At 42.0% G+C, this 21,507-nt stretch overlaps 1 protein-coding gene across 2 annotated transcripts in view; it reads left to right on the top strand.

The window, feature by feature from the left end:
• gpr158a (G protein-coupled receptor 158a) overlaps positions 1-21,507 on the top strand; it is a 56,249-nt gene that overhangs the window by 24,766 nt on the left and 9,976 nt on the right. For both annotated transcript variants that reach the window (XM_029246135.1, XM_029246134.1), the window contains exons 4-6: positions 3,230-3,447; positions 5,271-5,339; positions 20,804-20,913. In XM_029246135.1, coding sequence (XP_029101968.1) covers positions 3,230-3,447; positions 5,271-5,339; positions 20,804-20,913 — 397 coding nt within the window. The remainder of the gene's footprint in view (positions 1-3,229; positions 3,448-5,270; positions 5,340-20,803; positions 20,914-21,507) is intronic.

Genomic DNA, 21,507 nt, shown 5'->3' with positions numbered 1-21,507 from the left:
CTTTGTGCTATATTTCCACCTTTTGGGAATAAGCAGGACGGAAGACGCCTCCCCTTTCCTAATTTGTGTCTCTGCCAAACGATTCCATTCCAACGGCGGAATCGCGGAAGATGAAGATCAGTAATAAGTAATATTATAGTAATATCACTGAGTAATATTTGCTCAGTGAGAAATTTGGAGTATGATTTCCTGGAAGGTGGTCCCGTGGGATTTCTGTTGCTTGTTTTTTTGCATGTGTCTCCGACGTCTGCGAGCGAAATGGTTTCAAACGAAACGATAAAATTCGATCAGTGTCCATTCTTTGATAAACCCTTTGATACTGAAACTTGTGATGCGCCAGCAGAATGAATAATTTGTGCATTTTGCTGGCAGAGGCCAAATTGCAGTGATGTTTCAGAACCAGATATTTCTGGTTGCATTTTTTAATTATAATGACTAATTTTACGTAAATTCTCTGCCATGTTTAACATGGCCAGCTTGATTTTAAGATCTTTAAAAGACTTATCACGTGTCAAAAAACAAGATTCAACTGGAATGTTTAGCAGCATGGTTGCAAGGCACTCGGACAATGCTCACCTTACCTTCAAACAAGAATTATTGCACATTTTTGTGCAGCATTTTTCTTAATGATCATTAGGCTTAATTTGTGACACTTTCCTTTACTTTTATTCATTTAGCAGATGCTTTCCTTCAAAGCAACATAGATCTTGGAAAACAAATCCAGAGGGCCAACTGAATGAATGATTTAGATGCAGAGATGTGATTCTTGAGTGTGGTCAGTTTGTCTCATATCGTTGTATAAATCGGTATACTTTGCACAAGTGGCAATACAGTATATAGGTTTTTTTATTATTCAACAGAAAAGATAGCATAGGGTTGTTGAGCACATAGGAGATCAGGGGACAAACGAGTTTGAAAGAGATGTGTTTTGAGACCCTTATTGAATGTCGGGAGAGATTCAGCAGTTCTGAGTGACAGAGGGGCTCATTCCACCACACTGGCGCTAGAAGCGAGAAGCTTTGTGTGGTTGATTTTTGACATCTTGTGCATGGGACCTGTGATCAGCTCTTGAAGGTGTTGAACTGTTGATTGAAGGAATGGCAACGGAGGGGAAACTGTGCCCTGTATAGCTACATGTTTACCTGGTGTGGTCTTCACATTATGCCTGCCGATGCACAGCCAATCTAATGTTAATGTTGCAGATGTTAAAGCAAACATGCGTATCTGAGCACAGACACGTGGTGTGTTTTTCCTTTGCTGGAGTCAAATTGTGTCAGGCATCAGGCTCAAGGTACAGCCCTGCCACCCATATGGGTGTGATTTTGTTGCCTACTGCTTACAGATGGCTTCCATGCAATCCAGACTGCAGAAAAGGGGATCAACTTGAACTAAATTTGCCCACGAGCAACCCCTCCTCCCCCGCAGTGGTAGTGGCCCCCGAGCGCTCCCTCTGTTGTGTCTGAGTGCACACGGACAGGCAGGATGCTCTGTCGCACGCCGAGGGGTAATGAGATTAGCGAGTACATTACAGAAAAATTCTGCTGCAGTTGGCGCAACACTGGGCCGTAACAAACTGTTCAGCCCCCGAGGGAATGTCCTCAACACTTCTGAAAAGGAAACTAGTGGCACTTGTGTTTATTCAGCCCCCCCTTAAACTAATAGCTTTTTCCCGTTGGCCGGCTCGCTGTATAAATTGGATTTATGATTTTTTTGGAATGCCCCCACGCTGCTTCTGCCTCCTCTCTCTGGTCGTGTGTCTCAGTGTGGGCTGCAGCTGAAAGGTCACCGAGGACAGTTCCTGTGGGAGGTTAGGCTGCGGAGATGAATGCCTCCCGAACAATCGAAGCACTTTGAGGGTCTCAGATGTGGGATTAGCAAATTGTTCTGTAGGATAGGGACTGGTTTCGGTCATCGTTGGGGGCAGGGTCACGAAACCCCTTAGGACCACAGCCGTTCTGCCTCCCGTCTGTTGATTGGGCATTTTGCACTCCTGTCCTCCCTGAATCAATCAAGTGGTGCCATTGCCAGGCTTTTCACACTTTAATTGCCCTTTGTTTTATATTTTACAATAAATAAGAGGTATTAGAACTGAGTCCCCCCTACCATTGTACTTAAGGGGTCTGTTTTCATGAATCACCTAAATGGAGGAGCGATTCCCGAAAACACCACGAATGGAGAGAACTGCTCCTTAGATTCACTCAGTCCCTTCTTCATTTTTAATGCTGCATCTTAATGATGCCCTGCTGTTGTCAGTAAAATGTGCGATTTACATAAAAGGTTATTGTAACTCACACTAAAATATGCACATTATCTCTCTGCACACGTTTTGCCTAATAGAGTACCACGCAATGCACAAAATTCTTTTTTTTTGCCGTTTCTCTAATTAATCATGCATATATTCTGCCTGCATGTTTCAAAAGCACTGACAAAAAAATGTATTTTTCCATTCAACGTTGTGTGCTCCATGAAAACGATGAAAGGCGAAACAGATCTACATATGTTGAAACTCTTATTGGTGTCAGCTGTAATAGGACAGACAATTATAAAAAGAAACTATCAAGATGCCAAATAGGAAACTGACTTGTCAAGAGGGAGGACATGGACGTTTCTTTTCATAAAAATCTAAATCAAGTCAGATGGATTGCGTTAGCACGGTCTGTCAAGGTAGATGAGGTATAAATTTCAAAGATCCAACGAAGGACCTACAGTGGTATTTCAGAATCATGATCTTGAGGTCATTGCACATCGTCTAGCGTGCATTTTTGTACTGTCTTCATTAAAGAAGTTGCCAGAAAAGATCAAAGTTGTAGCTTGAGTGGGGCGATCCAAATGTTATGAAAAATGCGGGAAATATTCACAAATCTAGTCTATTCAAATCCAAACCCAGTGGAAAAGGGAATATGTCGCTTTCCAAAGCAGGCTGTACTGATCGCATGTTTCAGAAAGGGACTTCGCAGCCCCTTGTAGTTGGCCTGGTTTGTTAGGTCCTTCTCAGTGTCAAGAGTCCTGCTCATGTGTCCCAGTTCCTCTGTTGATGTGGCCAGTTTGTGCCCCCAAACTTCTCCAAGGTGCTGACTGTGCCCCATCCGGAAGCGCCCACAGATGGCGAATGGGAAGTGTGACTGGAATGAGCGATTGTTCCGTGTCAATCAATGAAGTCAATTAAAGTGTCTGCCCTTCGGTCTGTCCCTTCTTGTCTTACCTGCTTCCGACAACCTACCCACCCCAGGAAAGGCAGAGGGGGACGATCGAGGTGGGCAAGACCCCTGGTTGGGCACCGGAGACTGTCTGCCCTGTCGAGAAGGCTGCCTGTACTGCAAGGATGACACCCCGTGCCACGCCCACCGGGACGGCCCCCTACGTGTCACCGTTATCGCCTTCCAAGGCTTGTCTGTGTTTGCTGACTTTGCCAGCATGGTGGTTGTCTACCACTTTCGCAAAAAGAAGGTAGGATGCCTGATGAAGGACTCAACATACTCCTTTGGTTAAATTGTATCACATTTTTCCTCTATTTTCTTGACTCTATAATAAAAATGTATGAAAGACAATCTGTAAATAGTGCTTTTGGACCCAGAGGATATAAAAGGACCATTCTTGGGACAAAAATGTGTTTTCAGAAATTGCCTCATGTACAGGCAAAATATACCAATAACCCAACAGAAACAAAAGAACTGCACTCTATTTTCCAACATACCTAAACGTCGCCATGTCCAATACCGCAGTCTGTATTGACACAGCTGATGCCTTTCTCCAGTGTAACTTAGAATGTTAAGCTACTTGCGATGTTTTGCCCCTTTATTCGTAGTAAAAATTTTTCCTGGATCAGATTTAGGGTAAGAGCACTGTGCAGTGGTGCTATAGCAGGAGGTGGGATTTAAACCTAGGCCCTTTCACCACTGTACTACCGGCTGCCCTGTTGGCTGGCTTTACAAATACACACACACACACACACACACACACACACACACACACACACACACACACACACACACACACACACACACACACAGACAGAGTATTTTACCCTGCGATGGAATGGTATCCCAATCAGAGTTTACCACCCTCAGCCTTGTGCTCAGTGATTCCTGCATAGGCTCCAGGCCGTCATGACCCTACTCAGAAAAAGTGGTTAATGAATGGATATATAGTCAAAAATAGATGGATTTGTAGTATTTAGCTTTGCCATATCTCAGAACTGATTCTCTTAAAGATCATTTAAATGTGAGAACGGTGTGTCAGAAGAGCCACTGTCATAGCCAGTGCGTACAGCTTGAGGAACGACTGGGATGAATGAAGGTCTCCAGTTAAGATCCCACAGGAGCTTTGAGAAAAGCGCAGAACCTGAATCACTTTGGTCACTTCCCAGCTCTATCCGCTTTGTAAATACATCAAAACGGCCAGCAGTGCACATTCGGTACGTCTGCATCACTGAATCTGCATATCTGTAATGTTTGCAATCGTTTAGATGTTCTATGAGAGCAGCTCGAAATGAAGGGAATTAATCGTGAACAGGCAGGGTTTTGCAAAACAGAGCCTCTTCATCGCCTAACCCATTTGTCGTTCACTGAAATAAACGCCCTGACTCCAGAAAGTCTCTAGATGCACAGAAAGCCAAAAAAAGAAGAGTTGGAGGAGCAGGGTGCCCGTCTGCTCTTTTGAGTTTGCCCTCAGCCTTTTGTTTTCCTCTTGTCGTTGGCTGCTGTTTAGCACTGCTGGAGCCCCGGCTCAGGAAATTAGTTTTCCACGGGCGCCGGCCCAGGAGGCCGTGTCGCCATCACTCTTTGCCAAAATGCGGCAGCTAAAGAACTCAAAGGAAGCCAGACGCAGAGTTAAAACCCGCCACTATACCTGTTTAAAGCTTTGTATCAACACCGTCTGTAATATAGACAGAGCATGTGACACGTATGTGCGCAAGGTCCACTCTGCATGTTAGCTAGACAATGCAGAATATTTATGAGAATAGACACAGTTCGTCTGTTGCACCTTTACACACACACACACACACACACATACACACATACGTGCGCACACACACAGATCATCTTGGCAATAAATCACAGTATTTGATCTTAGCCACAAGTATCTACCAGCGAATGCTGCTGTGTGCTCATGAATGAAGGGTCTGGAAATGATAAGCAGGATGAGTGATTTGGTTGGTAAAAATGGGTAAAATGGGTAAAAAAAAACACAGGTAACTTAACATCATAAGTCAATTTTGTGAAAAGTGCTGATGAGCATTACTCAGCTGTGATATTCCCTTTATTTTTCAGAGTATCAGAGCATCCGGCCTTGTGCTTCTGGAATCCATCCTCTTTGGAGCCCTGCTCCTCTACTTCCCTGTGAGTCCCCTCTCACCTGCATTCCATGCCAGTCTCCTTCAACCATGAGTGAAAACTTTTTTTTTCTGCTCAGACCTGCAACACATGAGTTCATGCACTGATTTAAATGGATCTCGCATTGCATATAATTTATCAGGACCTCGTGCTCACGTTAATTACAACTTAATGGTCATTACTGGAACTTACAGGGTTGCATAACCGCGAAGGACGAATGTAATTAACTGATTTGGGGCCTGCAATCAATGCAATTAGTCTTGACAGGGTCTTGGAAAGCAATAATATTTTAAGTTGCTGCTGCTCTTCGTAGTCTTGGTGTCACTGAAGCCTCTTCCGGAAAGACCAGCTGTGACCATGAAGTGTTGGGTTAATTTAACTGGGGAAAAGCTGCTCCTCATCAGGATTCCGGCAGGTTCTACAGAAATGGTCTAAAACTGTTCAGACCTTGCAGCCATTGGGATGTCACATTTCAACTGTTCGTACTTTTAAAAGCTGTATTGGAACATGTGGCAATCTATCTCCATGCATAATGTAGACACTTTTTACTGTCTCAAAATACCACTAACGATAAGTTACTCTTCCACTGCAGTGAGGCTATTCTTAGGAGATAGCAGAATGAAGTGAAATTACCACGGGAAGGAGGATTACTCTGGATTTCTGCCCTCGAGTTCAGAATTTGAGCCTGGATTTACACATTGACATCTGTGTAACATGACATGGGGGGAAAATGAGTACTTTTCCAAGGGAGGTAGGATCAGCTGAGGGAACTGGAGTATTGATCAAAATCTTGCTTTACAAATGGAGCATTTATGTCATTTTTTTTTTTTGTCGTAGACTAAAAAATATTTTCCATGAAGGGTGTATTGCCAGAGGAAACTAGAAACCGTGGCATTATGTTGTTGCCTTGCAGTGTCTGCAAATAGCCTGGGATGCTTTGTAAGTGGGTACTAATGTTCTCTTATACTTTTGATAGAGAGAAAGGAACTGCCTATGTTTTCCTCTAACACTCTGTGAAATGTGTAGACGCAACAGACACCCCCCCGTTAAAGCAATCACAGAATGGCCAAGTAAGCTTTCGAACAGGTGTGCTTTTTCATGAAATGTGCCGTTTTTGTTCCGGAAAAGTGCAACGACTGCGAGGCTGACGACTGGTAGGCTGACGACTTGTAGGGTTCGGGTTAGAGCCACTGACTTTGGACCCAAAAGTCGCAGCGTCAGCTCTCTCCTCCAGCTGTAGTACCCTTGAGTAAGGTACTTACAGTAAATTGTTCCAATAAAATTACCCCCTATATAAACAGGTAGATAATGGTAAGTAACTTAACACTATAAGTTGATTTGGTGGAAACACGCATTGTCTGAAACTGCTTGTCCCATACGGGATCGCGGGGAGCCGGAGCCTAACCCAGCAACACAGGGTGGAAGGCTGGAGGGGGAGGGAACACACCCATGACAGGACATCAGTCTGTTGCAAGGCACCCCAAGTGGTACTTGAACCCCAGACCAACTGGAGAGCAGGAGATGGTCCAACCCACTGCCCCACCACACCCCCCACTTTGGTGGAAAGCGTCAGCTAAATTAAGTACTGTAATGTAACATATAAAATGGATGGGGAAAAAAAAAAATCCCCTTTCCAACAACATCTCACCCGACAGGCACCCAGATGGGTATTGAATTATGCGTGTCGTATATTTCATGTAGTTTAAGTCTACAGATAACAGGGCCAGTTCAGCAGTTTCCTTGCAGAGCGAAGGAGATCACTGTTTATGAACTCCATTCAGTATTTTGCGCTTTCCCATGGTGAGTTCTGTTGGGCTTATGCCTTTGCCCTTCCCTTTTGTTGCTACGTTTTTGTGGTTTTGTCTCTATTTGTACGACTTGAATGGTGTTTTACACTGTGCTGAATCATCAAACTATGTTCCTGCAGTAGGAAGCCACCAATGCAACTGGAATAGCGCGTTTTAAATCGCAGACAATGAAACAAAATACTCAGGTTAACCAAAGTTACACCAGGTGTTCACATCAGTTTCTGGGATATCCGGTTACCCTGTTGTTACCGTAACGTTACTGTTACCCTTCTTCAAGGCCTGTGGGAACAGAAAGCCCGAATAGCAAAGGAAAAAAAAACCTATGAAATATAAACCTATTTCATGGTGAAAAGACATGCAATGTGGAGTTAACCACATTCGTGCACCTTAAGGCATATTGTACAGTAATTATGTACATATTTACATTTATTAATTTGGCCGACACTTTTCTCCAAAGCAGCTTGCAATTACCTACCCCTTTACCCAGTAAAGACGTTTCTATATGAGCAGTTTAGGGTAGGTGCCTTACTCCAGGGTGCTTTGAGTGCAAACACAACAGCTTTAGCCACACATTAATCCCCCCTCCCTGAAATAGTGATGCATTTATATGGAATCACAGGACATGAAACACTTGGAGATCCTGCAAAAAAGTCCTCATCCCTTTTCCGCTTGCATCCATGGGTGACAGTTCCTTCGTCACTTCTACTTCTGACCTTTACATTGGAATATGGTTGGAATTTATTGAGAACATCTGCAGCTCATTTAACCCTTAAACCTTTGGAGTAATGCGTTTATAATTTGTATATAATTTTGTAAAGGTGGATCACAGTATGTGCATTCAACTCCTGAGTACATGTTATGATAAAAAATATTATGGGCCTTATATGTCATGTTATATAAATGTGATTGGTGTTAAAGACACTGACTTAGAATCAGAGGTTGCGTGCGGGTTCTGTGTAACTGTTGTGCATATTTTGGTAGGAGGGGCTGGGCAGGATTGCTGGGGGGGCTATAAATCTCCAGGGTGCGTCCAATCAAACATGAAAATGATCTTGTGCTTGAGCAGTCCCAGTTGTCATTAACAAAGTGTGCTCTTGTTGCGGGGAAACCTCAGCGGATGCTCCAGTGGCAGGGAATTGTGGGAAACGGCAGTGTGTGTCCCGGCGGAGGATGTGCGGAATGTAATTTGCACTGAGGGAGAAGGTGTCAACTCCTGGGTAGAAGTGTGTCCATCTGCGTCCTGCTTTTGCTCCAAGGTGTTTAGTCGGTTACAGAAGAATGGACTGCAGGGTCAGATTTCGGTGTTCGTAGGCCCTTGGGGCTTTCTTTCCGAAATGTGCAAAAAGAGAGGTGAACTTTGGGGGAATTACGTTGATCACCATCATGTAATTTCAACTAAAGGTGGTCCTTCAGTTACAACATATCCGACTTACAATCACCCAGACTTACGACAGCCATCCCGTTAAACTCATATTTTTCCGAGTCCTGACTTCGGTTCGTAACACTTTAAACCGACTGCTCCATCTGCCGTACGATAACATCGACACACCATATTTCTTATTTACTCAGTGTGTCTATCAGCAACTGGGTTTTACTTGACAAAAAAGTGCTTTTTGTGGTTGCGAGTGAGAGTGTTCTAGCAGTGCAGGAAAGAGAAGTCAGTGAAAACAGATTTAGAAATAAAAGTGAAAATAATAGTGCAGCATAAAAATATCACTATGATATTCTACTGCATTGAAATTATTCTACATCGCTATTACTTTAATGGGAATAATTTTTAAAATAAAAAAATAACAAAGCCCTATTGTACAATGTAGCATTCATACATGTTTATTGTTTTTATATCCATAATGCAGTATATGGGGATTAGCGACTTTCGATGAAGCTGACTTACCAGGCGATTGTTGGAACGGAACCTCATTGTGAATTGAGGACCACCTGTATTCATATAACTATACCATGTGTCGATGGAGTGAGTAGAGTGAGTAGTTTGTAGAATAGCTACTAGAGAGCGTATAATTACTGACTTGGAACACCTAGATATAAGGACTTTGAGAACGTTATTAAAGACGCTGTTGAAAAGAAAAGCCAAAGAAAGAAACTTCATTCGGAAACACCTAGAAATCCTAGAATTTTCTTTCTGACATGAAATTTTGAAATGAAACAAAGTTTTAGTTGCATTAAATTTATATCTCCGAATATTTTTTTTTTTGCTTGGTTAAATCTTTTTTTCCCTTTTTCATTTTCACAAAACATTTTCTAGGTGCAGGGCCCTGAGCCAGCAATGCCTGATGAGAAATCCGACACTGTACCTCTGAGTGAAAAATTACAGTGCGAAAGAAATACAAGGAGGGTGGGATGCCTCTGGGTGCCCAGAAACCAGTATCTCTGGTGTTCTGGAGTTGACGCTACGGCGTTTGGATTCTGAAATCTCTGTCGTGCCGTAAAATGATCAGGACTGTCCCCGGACACAAGTTCGATCACCACACAATGACATTGTTCTCTGACTCACAACATTTCCATTACCAGCTGAAATGGGGAATCACTTGCCTCATACCACCTCCAGTTCCCCTTTCTGATGGGGAGTCATGTTACAGCTTTGGGACAACAGCATGGGATTAATAAGGCTGGGAATTTTCCAGAAGTAGGGTACAATCATGGCAGGTTACTCCAGGACTGCAAAGTGAGTTACCCTATGGATGAGAGGGAAACTGATGAATAGAAGGGGTGGTACTGAAGATCTACATTTACATTACTTCATTTGGCTGATGTTTTTCTCAAAAGCAACTTACAATGTTAAGGTTACAATTATTTACCCAGCTGTGTAATTTTTACTGGAGCAATTCAGGGTAAGTACCTTGCTCAAGGATACTACAGCCAGAGGTGAGACTCAAACCTGCAACCCTCAAGTTCAAAGGCAGTCATGTTAACCACTACACTACCAGCTGTCCCTAATCCAGGCAGACCTAAAGAGATTCAGTACATTTATTCATTTAACAGTTGCTTTTCTCCAAAGCGCAACATACAGCGTTAATGGAATGACGCTTATTTACCCAATTTACACAGCTGGGAAACTTTTACTGGGGTACTTGGTGAGCAAAGTGAGCACATCACTCAAGGGCACTGCCGTGTCACCTGCTGACAAGTTCGGGGCAGACGAGGATGGCCTGCCCGTGTCTCCACTTGAACAGAACAAATGTAAATATCTTAACAGATGCCTCGCGAAGCATCATCTTCGCACGCCGCAGGTACAATTTAATTGCCTCACACGGGCCGTGTTCTGTCATGCACTGCATCGAGCATTAATATGCTGCCAAAACTGTTATGTCATCAGCTAACTGTCATTGCGGAAAAGCCAGTTATTCAAGGAGGTGATTTTTTTTTTTTTAATTTTGTGTATTAATATAATTTCACCAGCCTGTAAATTATACCTGTCATGTAAACCAAAGCAGACAACAAATTGCGCTCAAAGCAACAGGCAATTACCGCACAACTGAGTAAAATAAAGTCACTTACTGACCAGGTGTGTATTTAATTAGGGACTACAGAAGAGAAGCATCTGTTGAGGTTTAAACGTAGAATGCAGCTGCTCATCTGTAATTCAGACGAGCATCCACACTCGACCGGAAGGAAACACAACACGTTTTTGTCTGGTTATTTATTTATTTCGGAAACACTCGTGCCATCACTCATCCGGGGCTAGCCGTGAGCTGAGGAGACCTGACAGAGGGAGAACAAGCAGAAAAGAACACGGTTGCGTGAATGACATTGCCGCATGTGACAAGCTCCTGACGGCACCGAGATCACGGCTGAGCGCGTCCTCGGGGGGGGTGGGCCTGGTCTCTCCCACCGCACACGTGGGGAGTACTGATAGCTGTCAGCCCTTCTGTTTCCGTCAGGGCGCGTCTGCCGTGGAAAAGTGGATTCATTCCGTTTTGAGAGGAGCAAAATGCAAATGACATCAGAGCCAAACTCCTGAAATGGGTCTTTAATGTACTCCAGTATTTAGACCTTATCTTCAGAAACTGTGCTGTAAAGTGGCAGCAAATTTCCTGCTGATGTGAAAGACCAGCACTACATTTGCACTAATTCATTTAGCTGACGCTTTTCTACAAAGCTGCTTTCGGTGATTCACCCATTTATACGGCTGGATAATTTTTTATGGAGCAATTCGGGGTGCGTACCGTACTGAAGGACGCTGTAGCGGAAAGGGAAACAATAGGAATGCAGTCAACCTGTTAGATATCTAGGAGGTATTCTTCTTCTTCTTCTTCTTCTTCTTCTTCTTATTATTATTATTATTATTATTATTATTACATGTATGCCAACATTATATATGCACAGAAAAAAATTAGACTTACTAAATATTGAGGTTGGTTAAGAAAACAAATTGATATATACTTTGTAGAGCAACACTTCCTTTAACAGAAAATGTTATCTACAAGGCTACAACAGTTCAAAGACATGGGGGGCGATGTTCATACAAAGTTTTAAATCATATACAGTATAATTAGCAGATCTTCAATTGTCTAATAAATCTCTTTATTATTAAGTAAGGGTATTTTTATTAATTTTTTTAAATTATTTTTAAGTGTTGGTACCCCTAAGTGATTGCCTACATTTAAATAATAAACCAGTAAAAAACCTTGGTCCAAGGAGATTACAATGTTTTGTTTGTACAGCTTCAAGCTACTCTTAATTGTTAATTTTTTTTTTCAGGAGTAATTCATTGTAAGTACTTTTCTCAGGGCTGCTGCAGCGGGAACAGAAATTTAAACCCAGTTCTCTAACCACTACGCCACCTGCTGTGCTGTCTACGACATGGCAGCAGTGAAAACATTCCAAGTTCACATCGAGATACAGGGTTTTTTCCTTTCAGTAAGGTACTTACAGTAACTACAATTACTTAGTAAAATTCCACCTAAGTGTTACATCAATAGACAGGATTGTATGAAAGAAAATTTTAATTTTAATAAAGCCCATGGTTTTCTTTTTCCTCATTGGTTATCCAAATACAATATCCAAATGATTAAATAAATAGTATAATTATCCAAATAAATAAATAATAGATAAGTAACTAATAAAAATAAATAAACAAAAAAAGCTTTGTGGTGTTTTACAGTTAATTGTACCCCACAGGGCTCATTGGGGAAAAAATGCAATAAAGAAATAATAATGTAATGAGACACTTCTGCTCTCTAGAGAGCTGAATGTGACGTTTAAAATCGCAGTGACCTTGTGTCACAGCCGTCACCTACCTAAAAACACCATAGTCCCAATAGCTGGCATTGCTCATCCCTGAGACTAACACACCAGGTTTATGACACTTAGGGACCCAAGTCTCTGTAAACCAAAAAAGGAAAAACCTTTTATTCTTTTCCTCCAGAGCAAACCTTGATGGTCCTTAGATGTGTGTCAATAATAGATAGAACACGTTTTCTCTGTCCATCCATGACACAGACTTTATGTATTTTTATGTAGCTTCCTGCACCTTCTTACATACAGTATGTAAACATTTGCAAAAAGCACTTCTGCCTGGATATTATATTATGCATTTTTATGCTGTAAAGAGCTGACAGATCCAATATCTGGATCTAATACTTTTCATGTCTTGAACAGCGTAGTGTGACTTCAGTTAAGTTTCTTGTTTCCATTTTGTCGTCCGTGCGGTTAAATGTATCTTTCGGAATTACGGAAGTCCTGATGGAGCAAGATGTCGAGCATCTCAAGCAGGATCAATACATTGACTCAAGGCCCGACCTTGTCTTCATAAGAAGTCATTTAAGCCGCCCCATTTTGTTAACATTTATTGAATTAACTTCTCATTTGCATGATCATTTTCTGGAGAGCGCAAGTGGTCGGATCTCTGAGCGGTGAGCATGTACACTTCGGGATGTTACATAATAAGGTCTCTCTTCAGTCATAACTAGCTATGTCAAATTTAAAGGGGGAGTTTGTTTTTCATTTTAATCTGTTTCTCCTCCTCTATTGTATTTCACATTATGAATCTGTGATGATACCATTTAAGAAGTGTTGGCTTCACTAGATCCCCATGGATAATGAATGACTCTGCAACTTCGCAACAGCAAAATGGGATGATGTATGAAATGACTTTACTGCTGTGAAATAAGCACCAGGCTTTATCCAGTTTGTACTAAGTAGCCTGATGAGACTAAGCGACTGCTGTTGGTGCTGGAATAATGTCAGATTTAATTAGCATGAGCCATTGAATTGCATAGTCTTGGACTTGGTTGGTCAATGCCTTGACAACCGCATCCTAGTGACCATAATTTAAACCAGGGTTCTGCAGAGGCCATCGTTTGATAACATTGGTCGAGAGGTTAAAAACATGCCATTTAAAACATGGATATACTTCATAGGGGCAAGTGCTCAGTCTCATTGTAAGGAAATATAGCAGTGTGCACAGTGCCTGGGTGGTAAACCAGGATGTGTTTTTTGATCCATGTGTGTTTTCAGGGGCTTCTGCTGGTTATTCTGGTGTCCTCCAACAGCCCAAAGACATGTCTTTAAAGGGAAATGGTGACTCTAAGATTGCCTGTAATGTGTATATGAAGGGGGGCGTGGTGGCAAAGTGGGTTTGGCCTGTGCTTTGCTCTCTGGTGGGTCTGGGGTTCGAGTCCTGCTTGGGGTGCCCTCCGACGGACTGGCGTCCCGCCCTGGGTGCGTCCCCTGCGCCCCGTGTTGCCGGGTAGGCTCTGGCTCACTGTGACCCCGCTTTGGACAAGTGGCTTCAGTCAATGCGTGTATGTGTGTGTATGTGAGAGAGTGTGTTACTCTGCTATATACGTGAGTGATCAATTGTAGGTACTGTATTCCAGTGTATCTAGCACTTTCAGTCACTTTGAATGAATCTAATTACTACATAGTGTACATTGTAGGTCACTCTGGAGAAAGGCGACTGCTGAATGAATAATTGTACGGGTACCCACAGTGCTCTCTTTCTAGAGCCCCTTGGTCACTCTCATGATTTATCTGCATGCTAGTGGTACCTTGCTGTGACGGGAATAGCGTGCAAAGCAGCAAGGCGCACAGTTGGGCACTGCCTGCAGCGACTCTGTTTAAACGGATTAAAGGCTTTGATTTCCAAAGCCTGATGCTCAAACACTGATCTGTAAAAATGAGTGCCATCCAGTAAGGTCCCTCTTTGCGACTTCGCTACCAAAGTGTGTTGCATCTTTGTTTTCCTGTCATTTAGAGTGCCTGCCTTGGTGACAGACCCACGCCTGCTCTGTCTGAATGAGGCTTCCCCAGCACACACACACACACACACTCACCACACGACCATTGCATGGATACAGCTCCAGGGAAACACCTTCCTGGTCATTGTCATGAGTCAGTCACCCATCCTCCTCCTGATGTTATTGTGAAGAGCTTATGACTGTCTTTTTATATTTTTCTCCCTCTGCTTTTAAGCTTTTTCAAAGTGTGAGGGGGTACTTCTGTGTCATTGCCCTTCTACGAGAATTATTTGAGCAAAGCCAAGTGAAAGAGTGAAATACACAAAGACAAAGAAATGGGTCTGAAGCTTGACTGTCTCTCAAGTTCAGCGCCATACAGCTTCGTATGAATTTGGCTGCTCTTGGTCTAACGTAAACCACAGACATTTCTAACACCAGGTACATCGAGAGCAAAAACCCAGAGGACGTAAAATTATACATTCAGGCTTCTGATGTGGTTCCTTGGCTTTTTCAGCTGTTACCATTTAAGTGTGTGTTACATTTATTCATTTAACTGATGCTTTACTCCAAAGGGACTTACAGTGTTCAGCTACTTAAAATTATTACAGCTGGAGCAATTCAGGGTAAGTACCTTTGTCAGGGGTAGCACCATAGGTGCCATGTTCCGTTCCGGAAATGATCTGTCAGACTCAATTGCAGAGCGAACTGGTGTTTATTTGGGGAAATGCACAAGAAACGTAGTCAGGGACAGGCGAGGATTTTCGATTGGCAAACGTCGTACACAGGGCAATCCAGAAAGTGTGGTCGAAGGACGGGTGAAAGGTCAGAACACTAGAAGACTGGATCTTGGATCAGGAAGGGGAAGGAACATGGGACAGGGACAAGGACAAGGACAAGGAAACTGAAGGCTAACTCTCGAGGTGAGTGAGCGTTAGGCGAACAAGGTACCGCATCCATCGTCGTTCTGCCTCTGCCTTTTCTGACTCCGTCTCCATCGAACCCCAGGTGCGCCCTGTCGCACCGGTGATGTGGGCTTGGCAATAGGTGGTGGGATTTGAACCAACAACCTCCCAGCCCAAAAGCTGCTAACCATTATAAGACCTGCTGGTTCTATGATTCTGACTTATAAATGTTAAAGTGATGTGAGGTTTTGAAGTTTTATTAATATTGTGATGGAGCACACTGAGGCTAAACTCATTTGTAGACTCGGGACTTTACCCTTTTCATCCTCCCCTTCTCCTGGGGTACTTTTTGCAGCTCTGACCTCACCCCTTCTTCTACTTCACTGCTGTGCACTTGTGTTGGACAAAAAAAGGACGCTATGCAATGGCAGTGTCATCCTGAAATAAAAAAAAAACTGCCCCATGGAGGCCTAGCATTTATCTTTTGTTGTATTTTATGGAGATCATTCTGAAAAACTACCACATAAAGCATCAGTTATGTCAATAAATATGTGTGTGTGTGTGTGTGTGTGTGTGTGTGTGTGTGTGTGTGTGTGTGTGTATGTATGTGTGTGTGTGAATATGATGAAGAGCATACTTTTTTTACCAAATATTGTTGGTTTCACAATTGGTCGGACCCTGCTTCAGTGTAATATGAATAGCTTTTGTATTGGCAGAAATTGTGAATAGAAATAGGAGCTAAACATAATAACAATAATAATAACAAGTAGCATAAGGGTTACAGCCACATCCTGGAACTGGTAGAACCAGGTTCAGATCCTTCCTTCTGCGGTACCATCCCTACCCTTGATCATGACACTTACCCGAAATGACTCCAGTAAAATCTTGTAAATTGCTTTAGAAAAAAGCATCAGCTACACAAATAAATAACTGACTGAATTAATAAATACTAACAAGAATAAGAAAATTGCTAGTGCTGTCAATTGAACCCATAGTCAAGCTTTAGACTCATGTCATTGGCATTTTTATAGTCGAACTTTGTTACGCTTCTATGGTGGGTTTCTGAGCTGTTTGTGTCTTGAGTTCTGGGAGTCGATGGACAGTGGTGGGCATCACACAGCTCGAGGTGGACATCGTGAAGACGTGCAGTGCAGATAATAGCTCTATGGTATTGATGTCCTCTCAAGAGGTAAAACACTGAACTGCCCCACTCTGAGCACTGTCTCCTTCCTTCTTGGCACTTAACATCGATTATTAATGGAGTGAAAAATAAATATATAAAATAACTTCCTGACAAGGCCGTTGCCTTGTTTTTCGCATCTTGGTGGTCTTCAGACACGCAAGTACCTGATCTATTCTTGGTAATGACAGTCAGTAGTGCTATCCATCTGACCAGATAGGTAAGCCTGGAGGGATGATCCTCTTTCTGATGGAGAGTTGAAATGTCGAAGATCTGAAAACATTTCAGATCTCGTGTTTCAATAACCAAGATGTGGGCATTGCCTTCTGTTCACGGGGAAACACAAACACGCGTTTAGAAAGGTCGCTAGATGTGATTTTCGCTACATGCCAATCCTACTTTAATGTTCCATATTTTACATTATCACTACCATTAGGTTTTATACACGTTCACTTTACGTAGTCCTGTGTAAGTAGCTTTGTGCTGTTTTATGTAGCACCATGGTCCTGGAGGAATGCTGTTTCATTTCCCTGTATACTGTACCAGCTGTATATGGTTGAAATGCCAATAAAGCCACTTTAACTTGACTTATCTAAACAAAGTGTTACTTTCGTTCCTGGAGTTCATACATGCTATTATGAACATGCTTTACGGTTATGATTAGAATTTATCAAGTTTCAGCCGCCACATGGCCACAGTGCCGTACCCAAAAAATCTACAAATCATCTTGGACATGTTCAGAACTGGTGTTTCTCACTAGGATCGAATGAAGAAATCCGAAAAATACAGGAGCGCATCGTAAGCTCAGTGTGCGGCCAGGTGATGGCTCTTCTTGAATCATCCTTGTTACCCAGGATGCCGAACTAAAAATTTGCAGCTACCTTCCACCGTTCATAGACTTGTTGTGGTGCGAGCTTGTAGGCCTCCTTGCACGCATGTGTACGTGTCTGCAGGCGGGTGTGTGTGCTTGCATGTGTGTATTTATATATCTCAGAGGCTTGTGTTCCACTGATCTGCTTGTTTTGCTCTCTCAGAGGACCCCGATGTGCGTCACCACGTCGCTCAGCTCTTGTGCTTCACTGCTAAAAAATTCATGAGCTACTTTTCTGAGCGAAGGAAGTCCTGTAAGCTCCTTTTACCGGGGGAGGATTTGGGAAGATGGAACTTCCAGCAGACGGGGGTGACTATTATTATCACCACCCCTGTTTATCGGCCTCTCTGCACCTTGAGTTTTTAGTTTCCGGGTGCTTTTTTGCCTGCCAGTGGGATGTCTTGAAGATCCAGAAAGATATTCAGAGGCTAATGTACAGGCTAATGTTTTTTTTTTTTTTCTCAGTCAAGTTGGTCTCGTGAAACCAAAAAAAGTTGGAAAACCTCGAGTTCCTCACTATAGCAGAACATCTTGAGCTTTGGGTGAGGAACCGGGACACAGTTGTATTCCTGCAGGTTGCTCCTGTCCCCAGGCTCGATCAGAACCTGTGATGTGAAAATATTTGCTAGGTTGCCTTGAAGCTGTCGTACGAACTTATTAATGCCACCGCTAATCCGATTAACATTCGATCCTGTTGGGAAATCACTGCATATCTGCAATGAACAGATAATTATATGGCTTTGGATGTTTTCCTTTATTTTTGGACCAGTTTCAGTTTTTGTCTGTCAGGCTGGGCTTCGTTTGCATGCTTTGCTTTCATTTAATACCTCCTCTGTTTGTGATGACACCTTCTGTTGTGTATAGTTTAGTTTCTTTCACATGCTCACTTATGTCTCTAGCTTAACTGTGATAAAATGAGTGTGATTTTTAAAAATATTTTTTGTTTTGGTGGCTGCTGGTGGGATGTTTTGACAGCCTCACTGTGAGGTCTTGCATTGATGGTGATGCATCAAAGATTGGTGCAACATATTACATTTTAACTTGAGTGCCTTCCAAAGTCGATTGAAGGTTATTCCATACATATGTGTCAGCGATAGCTTCTTCTGCTCTGTTGCAAAGGGCACGTGGAGCCTTCATGTTGTTGGAAGGTATCTGTTATACTGTTTCTTGCTATTGTTACTCCTTTTTAAATGCCTAATATTGAGGAAAGTCAGGAAAAACATTACAGATTTTTGGCATCCCTTGGCCAGAATCAGCCCAGCACTTTTTTAGACTTCCATTGCTAGATATTTGCATCTGTATAGCATAATTTTTTATGATAGTGGCAATGGATCATATGATATTTACATAAAATATAAGGTAGTAGAGCTTCATCAATTTTGTAATAAAAGGGTTTCTTTATAATTAAGTATGGTTCTTAAAATGAACAATTCCTGCAACTGCAATTTATTTTTAGATTTTAGCAGCAAAATTTGGCACCTACAAATTTTGGCATTTCTAGGTGATTACCTCAGTTCTCGTAATTTTAAAAGTGGCTCCCGAGGGAAATGTTGGCGTTATCCTTGAACTTCCCTTTGTTTACGCTGTTGATGAAACCTCCTTCCAGCAGGTTCTCCACCTTGTTGGACCTGCTCTTGTGGCTGAGCCCCAGACTGCAGAGCCTGGCTCTTCCACTTGTGGGGGAAATCGTGGCGGAAAAAATGCCGCCAAAGGCGAATTGTTAAATCGGGAGCGCAGCCCTCGCACATTTTATGTGAGACACTCAGAAATGAGGCGAGTGCCTCTCAGTCACATGGCACACACCTTATTTCCTGCAGACTTTTTTTTTGTGATTTTTCAAATTGAAAGATTACCTGTGTAAAATGGTGTTGACCACTGTCGGCGGGAGGCCAGAGGTGGGGCGATGGCGTTGAAAGTGCACAGATTGGTTATTGTGAATGCCGGAGAACTCGACCGGAAAGAAGCTGGCGCTTCAGATGCTTAACAATTAATCTGCAGACTGGTAATTGACCAACAACTCTTGTGTTTGAAGAATTGCATATGCAGCTTTATTTGATTATGTGCAATGAGTATTTCCCTGACTGCATGTAGCGGGTGCATGGGAAATCAGCGACAGATGTCTTTATATCTTGCTAGAGGCAGGGCTACAGCTGTCTCTCTCTTTCTCGGTTACTGCGGACTGCCGGCGCCTTCTCTGTACTGTATATTTGTTTCTCCGTCTTAGAGAACAAACAGAAAGGACCAGAGACGGGCTGCAGCTTTCTTCCTTGGCAATTTCCTGAGCTCCTCAAACTGTTAGTCAACATTAAAAAGGCACTTTAAAAGGAGATCAAAGGCACATACAGAGATTGGGTGACTTTTTAAAACTAGAATTCAGGGATTTATTTATTTATTGTTTGTTTGTTTGTTTGTTTGTTTTGAGGGGTGATGACTATGTGAGGGGGTAAAGTTGGGATCCTATAGCAAGTAAATCCTTAATAGAAACAAAGGTTAATATGTTATGACTGGAAGGTAGGAAGGCCAAATAAGGGTTTCCGTAATAAGCTGTTTTCAGGATGTTTCTGCTTTTAAGCTTTTTTTTTTTTTTTTGAATTCTTCCGTACTCCTTTTTATCTATAGAAGTATTTAACATCGGAATTCCATGCTGCTGAGGTGTTAATGTGGTATTAATTAACTTTATTTATGCACTAAGTTATACTGGTGCCATTATAAAAGGATATCTAAGCCTTTCACTGCCATTATATGCTGTGATATTTTCCTACACCTCAGGATGTTGAAAGAAGGATAAAAAAAAAAGAACTGTCTTTTTTTCATTTCTGATCTAAAAAAATGACCATATCATCTTAAAAAAAAGATGGAAACAAGGAATAAGCAAAGGACTCCTAGCAATCACTGTATTGGGAAGATTTTAAATGTATTTAGTATATATATATATATATATATTTTTTTGGTTTGTGAATGTGCTAGATTTTGTTCACATCTCTTCTGACTCCTAGCTTGTAGTAATAACTAAATTTTATCATAGTAACAGTAGATTCCAATGCTTCTTTTACATCCTGAAATGTACCCTTTATCTGAAGCAGTTTTTCAAACATGCAATACAAAACTCAGTATGATAAGTATGTTTTAATAACTTTTTCTTTCACAGCAGGGTTATTTCTCATAATCAGCATCATCAATATCCACTTTTTCAATGCAGAGCCTCAGTGGTCCAGAGCCTATGCCAGAAGCATGGGGCGCAAGGCAGGGAACACCCTCACACTACAGGGAATTTTAAAGACTAGTTCACGCTATGGACTGTGAGAAGAAACCAGAGCAGGGAGAACATACAAACTCCATGTAGACTGAGCTGGATTTGAACCCATGTCTTAACCCACAGCACAGGAAGCAATGCTGCCCTCTGCACTACCATGCCGCCCTCATTTTTTTTTTTTTATTTTTGCTTGTTGGAAAAATATGTGCTGTTTATGCAAATACTATCACAAAAATTATGGGTCTTTTCTCTTTTAGGTTGTGATTTTATACTTTCAGCCGAGCACATTTCGCTGTATACTCCTCAGATGGGTTCGACTTCTGGGCTTTGCCATCGTTTATGGGACAGTGACCCTCAAGTTGTACAGGTACTTTCTCCTTCTTTGTTTATTGCAACTGGGAGTAAGTCAGCATCCTGTTAGTGTAATACAGTCGTAAAATGACAGTTAGTTCCACTGATGCACTGTAAATTTTTAAAGTTTTTTTTTTTTTTTTGGAATTTTGCAGATGTGATACAAACAAAAATCATCATAACCTTTGGAAAGAAAATTACTGAGTTGAGAATACAGTCTGAAATAATCATTTTATTTGGCATTCAAAAACAGGGATAAACTAATTTTTTCATACTTTTGTGTAACTTGACATCAGATTGAATCAGATCATTGTGTTTGTGTTTATTATAGTGTTTTCTTCTCAAATAAGACAGAACTGAAAGTAAAATGGTTAATTGAGCTCCCACATAAATCAAGAATATAATGGAAGTATAATTTCAATAGCAGGCCTAAGCATAGTCTAACAGCAATATTTGGACATCTTGGGTATTTTTAACGGACGGCCTTTACAGATTTGGAATGTTGCTATAAACACAAGAGGAGATATTTCACGGATGGTTGCACCGTCAGACTGTCAGACCGCACTTCCCTCCATTTTGACAGCAGCTTTGACTCTTTGGCTGACTCTGC

Source organism: Scleropages formosus, chromosome 19 (genome assembly GCF_900964775.1).
Source record: "Scleropages formosus chromosome 19, fSclFor1.1, whole genome shotgun sequence".
Lineage (NCBI taxonomy): Eukaryota > Metazoa > Chordata > Actinopteri > Osteoglossiformes > Osteoglossidae > Scleropages > Scleropages formosus.
This window is presented reverse-complemented; position numbering and strand designations above follow the sequence as displayed.